This window comes from Nannospalax galili, unplaced genomic scaffold, assembly GCF_000622305.1.
Source record: "Nannospalax galili isolate Female #2095 unplaced genomic scaffold, S.galili_v1.0 scaffold1261, whole genome shotgun sequence".
Taxonomy (NCBI): Eukaryota; Metazoa; Chordata; class Mammalia; order Rodentia; family Spalacidae; genus Nannospalax; species Nannospalax galili.
The window spans coordinates 386,967-393,834 of NW_008344648.1; the positions used below are offsets into that span (position 1 = coordinate 386,967).

The following is a 6,868-nucleotide window of genomic DNA, read 5'->3' on the forward strand; positions in this document are numbered from 1 at the left end:
ACTCACTATGTAGATCAGGCTGACCTTGAACTCACAGAGATCCACCTGCCTGTGCCTCCCAAGTGCTGGGACTAAAGGCGTGCACCACCAGGCCTGGCTTTCTTGTTTCTTTTTTAAAAAATAAAATAAATGACTCCTAGGGACTACAAGATGGCTCAGTGGGTAAGATCGCCAAGTTCGATGGGTCCTTGGATGTGGTGGAAAAACTGGGAATGGCCATGTGGGCTTGTAGCCTCAATGCTGGGGGAGGAGACAGGCAGATCCAGGAGCTCAGTGGCCTGACAGCCTGAGAGCTGGAGCTTTGGGTTCAAAGAGAGACCTGGTCTTAAAAACTAAGGCAGAGAGTGATCAGATGGAACACCCAGCGTCCTCCTCTGGCCTCTGCACATGCACTCTTGTGTGCACACATGCACATGTGCACCTGCTGCACTCACGCACACCCAGCCCTCACCCCATCTGGCACCACCTTGTTGCTCTCTCCTCTGCAGACTTCTCATCCTCTTAGCCGGCTTGTGTTTTTTGTCTGGACCTGCTTATCGCTGAAAAGTTTGCTTTGACCATTCCCAAGTCTGTGTTTGGTCTACACTTCCAGTTGTGTGGTTTCTGAGCCAGGTCATGTGCTGCCTTAGAGCACTTTCTGTTGCTATCACAGAATACCACAGATGGAGTAATTTATAAAGAATGAAGGTTTGGGCTGGGGAGGTGCTCAGTCAGTAAGGTGCCTGCTTTACAAGCATGAAGTCCTGGATCCCCAGCACCAGCGTGAGAGCTAGGTGTACAGGTGGGGGTACAGTGAGTCCTGGAGTTCGAGGTCAGCCAGTTTAGCCAAAACAGTGCGTGCCAAGTTCAGTGAGAAATGCTGTTTCAGAAAATAAAGTGGAGAAGTGGTTGAGAGAAACATTCCAGTGTCAGCCTCTGGCCTCCATGTGCATCTGCACACATGTCCACTCATGACCAGGACTTTACTGACTGAGTCATCTCCCAGACCCTCTGCTTGCTTTTCAGATACCTTTTAAAAATCCCTGATGTAGGGCTGGAGAGGTGGCTCAGTGGTTAAGAGCACTGGCTCTTCTTCCAGAGGACCAGGGTTTGGTTCCCAGCGCCCACATGGTGGCTAACAATTGTTTGTAACTGCAGTTCCAGGGGATTTGATGCCCTCTTCTGACCTCCTTGGGCACTGCATGACATGGTTGCACTTACATGCATGCAGGCAATACACTTATACACGTAAAATAAAAGTAATACATCAAATATTTTTTAAAAATTCCCTGATGCTTTAAAGTTTCATAAGCTGAACTTGTTTGGACATGGAAGGCCTCACTGCTCCTCAGTCTAATGGCCAAGAGCAGCCATGCGTACCCAGAGTGTTATCTGCTGAGTTCCTGGAGGTCCTGGTCCAGGCCCTGTGATGGAGGGATGAACTCTAAGCAGAGACACTTGGAACTTAAAGTAACAGGTCACCTTGGGAGGGGCCACTTAGTGGTGGCTGGCAGGGGACAGTCTGCTGAAGAGGGGACCTTTTACAGGTGCTGTGAGGGAAGCCATGTTCAAGGATTCTTGCAGATCCCTGGGGTGTGGAGGAGCAGGGGTGGGGCAGGCTCCATGTGGAAAGACGCCTGCCACAGTGTGGGGAGCCCAGGTGGGCAGGGAGCACAGGCTCCTGAAAGAGCCTGAGCCTCCATCTCTTCCCTCCAGGGATGTACTAAGAGGGGTGGGGGGCACAACAGGGACAGTGTGTCAAGAAGGGGGGTGGGGGGCACAACAGGGATATAGTGTGTCTGATCTTCTGGAAGACACAGAGCCCTGTCTTTCCTTCCTCAGGACTGATGGCTGTGAAATCCCAGCTCAGTGCTCCTAAGACCAAGAACCCCAACACCGGCAGCCACAGCAAGGCTGAATCTCAAGGCCAATGGGGCCGGGCCTGGTAAGCAGCTCACCCTTCCTCCTAGCTAGAAAGAGAAGTGGGGTCTCAGAGCATTTCAATCTTGGGAAGTTACGGACCTAGAGAGAGTTATTTTGTATTGTTAAGATGGATAGAAGGTTAGCAGTTTTCCATTTTGCAAAATAAAGAATTGAGAAGAAGAATCTAGGAGGCATTTCGGGTGGACTTTCCCTTATCTGAAATGCTTGTGGCCAGAGGGAGTTCACATTTCTGACTCTGTATATTGAGACATTTGCATGTGGATTGTGAGATATCATGGGGAAGGAACCCTGAGTTTGAGAGCAGAATTCTGCATGTTTGACAAACAGCCCACACAGGGCCTGAAGGAAACTTGACTCAGTGTTTTCAGTATACCTGTGTCTTATGTGCAACTTGTCACCTGAGATCAGTTGTGGGATTTTCCACTGCAGTATCATTCCAGGACTGTGAAAGTTTCAGGCGACCTGAGGGTCGATCTGGAACCCTGTCACTGTCCCAGGAGTCCTGAGTCCCAGTCGTGGGCCTTGTTCTGTCATGGAGCAGCAGTGCTTTGTGTGTCAAGTGTCCTCCCTGGCTGGGGACTGGGGAAGCTACCGGCCCTGAGGGTCATGAGGAGCACTGCATTCATATCCTGGGCTCTGAGCTTTCTGTGGGTGGCCACAGATATGATCACACAGGATCAGCATGGGTGGGTGGAGGGCTTTTCACTGAGCCTTTCTCCCATCTGCTGATTGGAGTGAAGGATGGGTCCCACACATGAGGGCATCCCAGAGCCCTCTGTGGGCTGGAGGGTCAGGAGGCCTGCGGTGACGCCCGCTGTCTTTTGCAGGGAGGTGGACTGGTTCTCCCTGGCCTCTGTCATTTTCCTGTTGCTCTTCGCACCCTTCATCGTCTATTACTTCATCATGGCATGTGACCAGTACAGCTGCTCGCTGACCGCCCCCTTGGTGGACATCACCACTGGCCGTGCCAGTCTCCCAGACATCTGGGCCAAGACGCCCCCAGTGACGGCTAAAGCTGCCCAGCTCTATGCCTTGTGGATTGGCTTCCAGGTCAGCCCCTGCCGGGGGTTCTGTGTCAGTGGGTGGGGAGCAAGCCCTCCTGCCACCAGGGTCCCTTCTTTGACCTGGGATGCAGGGTCCTGACGCAGATGATGCTTGGGTTTGCAGGATGCAGGTACACACAACAGGGAGCCGCTGTCTGTGTCCCACAAAGTTTCAGCACCTCACAGCTGGGGAAATGGTCTGCCAGGCAAAGTGAACAGGGTTGAATGGGAGGACGTGGCCTGGCCCAAGGAAGCCCCATGCGCACTTGGGAAGGTGCACCCTAAACTCCTAGGACTCCTGGTATAGAGAACACTGCTCTGCAAAGCAGGCTATCACCTTGATCAAGGATATCCTCATCTCTGTCATAACATGAGGAAGGAACAGCTTTCACAGCAGGACTGGTTGACAGTGCATGTTGCCCTGAGTCCACACCCAGGGCAGGGTTACTAGGGAAACCATATGGGAAGCAGGTCAGCTTGCTTTTCCCAGGGGGAACTTTACAATGAGACTCACTGTTTCTCCCAGGGTCCAAACTTTGGCTCTTCAGAATCTCTCTCTTTTCGGGTCCCCTGGCCCTTTGAGTGAGAAGGGGCATCACATACTCTGGTAGCCAAAAATGTAGAAGCAACCCAGTTGTCTGTCAATTTAGGACTGGAGAATCAGTGTGTGATCTATCCATCAGTCAAATACTACCAAAGCCAGGCAGAGTGGCACGCGCCTTTAATCCCGGCACTCGGCTGGCAGAGGAAGGCAGATCTCTGTGAGATTGAGGCCAGTCTGGTCCACATAGTGAGTTCCTGGACAGCTGGGGCTACAGGGAGACCTTGTCTCAAAACCAAACCAAGCAAAAAGAATGCTCTCAGGCCATGAAAAGGAGTGGGCACTGACACCAGCGGCTTTGTGGGTAAATGTTAGGGTTAACTGGAGAGGAGGAAGCCCAGGACCACATTCCATCATGTGACAGGTCTGGAAAAGCCACATTCACAAGGACAGAAAGATCAGTGGTTGCCGTTGGCTGGGGGTGAGAGTCAGGGGAGCTGTGGGGAACAGCTGCCAGTGGGAAGGTTTTGTAGTGATGGAAGAGTTCTGGGATTTGGCTGTGGTGATGGTTGACTGGCTTTGTGGATGTAGTACATTCTGCAGAATCGTCACACTGACGTGGAGGGCTTTCCGGAGTATAGATTTCATTCTAATGTTTTTAAATGGCCTCCAAGCGGGGAGTAGGGAAGGATCTATGTGTTCTACCTGGGGATTCCAAGGCCACGGCCTGGAGGACGCATGCTTTCTCATGTTCAGTGGCTAACTTGCCAAGCCCCTAGGAGCTCTGAACTTCTGGACTGTACCAATGTTTTACATTTGTATTTGTCCAGTAACAAAAGGCCAGGTGGAAGCATGCAACCATCCTGGCAGGCTGCCGGTCATCCAGCCTAAAATTCCATTTCAGGTGCTGCTATACACCTGGCTCCCTGACTTCTGCCACAGATTTCTGCCAGGCTACGTGGGAGGGGTTCAAGAAGGGGCCGTGACCCCAGCGGGTAAGCTTACCCCAGCCCAAGCTGTACTCAAGCTAAGTAAGCACTCTCTGTGCCTAAGTAGGTACTCTCTGTGCCCTTGGCTCCTGGAGCTGTCCTCCTACACTGCATCCCAGGTAAAAAGAAGTTTAGCTTGGACATCGTCCACAGGACTGGGCCTCAAGGTTCTTGAGCGTAGTCCCACTATCCTGGGTGTGGCAAGCTACTGTCATCACTTGGGAAGGAACGGCTTGACCCTCCTGTCTCCCCAGCCCCACTGCTCTGTGGGTCATCCCTGAGAACCTCAAGGAGCCCAACTTCATGCTGCTCACCAGGGGTATGGGTTAGAATCCCACTCATCTCTTCCAGCAAAGAGTTTCTCTCAGTGAGGAGCCTGGGGCACCACAGGGCATCCTCTTCTCCTACTACTTGGTTGGCCTTGCTAACACTGTAGACCCATCCCTCAGGTTGAGCTGGTTAAACAGGGAGCAAAGCACGTAACAGAGCCACCCCCTTTCCCCCTTTCCCTTCCAGGTCTTGGCAGCAACAGTGGCTCTCAGCCTCTGGTTGAAAGGTGTGCCACTGGCCTGTAAGCTGTGGTGTGTATGAGCAGATGCCGCCCCTTCTGGGATGGCACTTGGGGACCCCAGTTAGGAGTCTGTAGCCACAGAGGCCAGGGAGCAAGTAGGGCTCCGAGACAGGGCACATCCAGGTCGGGTGACCTGACAAGGGCATCAGGAACATGCTGTGTGAATCTTCCCTGCGCAGGAATTGTGAACAAGTACCAGGTGAACGGGCTGCAAGCCTGGCTCATCACTCACGTCCTCTGGTTTGCGAACGCTCACTTCCTGTCCTGGTTCTCCCCCACCATCATCTTTGACAACTGGATCCCGCTGCTGTGGTGCGCCAACATTCTTGGCTATGCCGTGTCGACATTCGCCATGATCAAGGGCTACCTGTTTCCCACCAACGCTGAAGACTGGTATGTTCCTTAGTGGCTGGTTGAGCCTAAAGTGGAAGGTGGATGCCTCCACCCAGGCCACCCAGGGCTGTCTGCTGCCTGCACGGGAGGCTGTGAAGCCCTGAGGAGTGAGACTCCTGGAGGGAGGAGGATGGAGAGAGACCCTGGAGGAGGAGGTGGACAGAACTTGCTCGACTGTGGGTCAGCCTTTCCAGTGTCTGGTGGTTTCTTCTGCTTTGGAAAGAATGCAGCTGTCTGTGACCACGTCAGCCTGGAGTGTGTCATGGGAGCAGTTAAACCAGAAAGTCGTCTTCTAGCCATGGGCAAAGCAGACCATGCCTCTTTCTTTGAGTTCTCTCATGGCCTCAGAAGTCTTCAGGAAGAACCACATCTCACCAGCTTTGCCATAACTGCTCCCCAGGAGACCCCTGCTTGCTGTACCCGTTCTCATGAAAGCCTGGTTGGAGGCCAGCCATCCAGTCCCATCCGCTCCACCATCCACCCATCCATATATACATACATGCATATGCCTGTTCGTCCATACATGCATGCATCCATCTGTACATACGTATATGCATATGTTCATACATTTGTCCATATGTATATGTATATGTTCATACATTTGTCCATACGTGCATACATACACACATCCATCCATTCACACATACATACATATGTCCATTCGTCCATCCATTCATACAAACATACATACACACATTTGTCCATCCATCCGTCTATACATACATTCGTCCATACATACATACATATGTCCATTCATCCATCCACCCATCCATTCATTTGTACATAACATATGTCCATTGGTCCATCCATCCTCGCATACATCTATCCATCTGCTCATCCACCTGTCCACCCACACCACCATCTTCCTACCAGCCACCTATTCATCCACTCATCCATCTACGTACCCACACAGCCACCCCCTACCAACCATCCATCAGCCACTGATCTGCCTCTGAATACAACCCACCCACCCATGAGTCTGCCCACACATCCATCCACTCACCCATCTGTCTACCACAGACCCTTTATCCACCCATCTATCCACCCACCCATTAATGTTTGGTGGGTTCTTACGGGGTTCCTTAATGTTGGGACTCTAAGGAAAACATTCCCCTTAACTGTTGGCCTAGGCTTTTGGGAAACAGCCTGAGATGGAGATTCTTTGTGGCTTGTGTTACCGAGTACTAAGGAAACTTTGTTGCTCGTGGAACCCTGTCCTGCACATTACTGCCCCGGCAGCCTTCAGAGCCATCTGCTGGCTAATCGCACCTGCTGTTGTAGATGTTCTGTTTCAGTTCTTTCCACTTAGCCTGTGAGGACTGAATGCAGGAACCTGCAGCTCCAAGATCATGTGTGCAGTAGGCCATACCGTGTGTGCAGTAGGCCGTACCTAGCAAGGGTCTCCACG

General features: G+C 52.0%; 1 protein-coding gene across 8 annotated transcripts in view; it reads left to right on the forward strand.

The window, feature by feature from the left end:
- LOC103740337 (7-dehydrocholesterol reductase-like) overlaps positions 1-5,999 on the forward strand; it is a 15,520-nt gene extending 9,521 nt beyond the window's left edge. For 6 of the 8 annotated variants that reach the window (XM_029567281.1, XM_029567282.1, XM_029567278.1 and 3 more), the window contains 4 exons: positions 1,822-1,924; positions 2,751-2,973; positions 4,412-4,502; positions 5,247-5,998. In XM_029567281.1, coding sequence (XP_029423141.1) covers positions 1,827-1,924; positions 2,751-2,973; positions 4,412-4,502; positions 5,247-5,473 — 639 coding nt within the window. In that variant the 5' untranslated portion in view covers positions 1,822-1,826 and the 3' untranslated portion in view covers positions 5,474-5,998. Of the gene's footprint in view, positions 1-1,821; positions 1,925-2,750; positions 2,974-4,411; positions 4,503-5,246 lie in introns of all 8 variants that reach the window. The other 2 variants (XM_029567284.1, XM_029567283.1) reach the window with 1 other exon arrangement.
- The last annotated feature ends 869 nt before the right edge of the window (positions 6,000-6,868 follow it).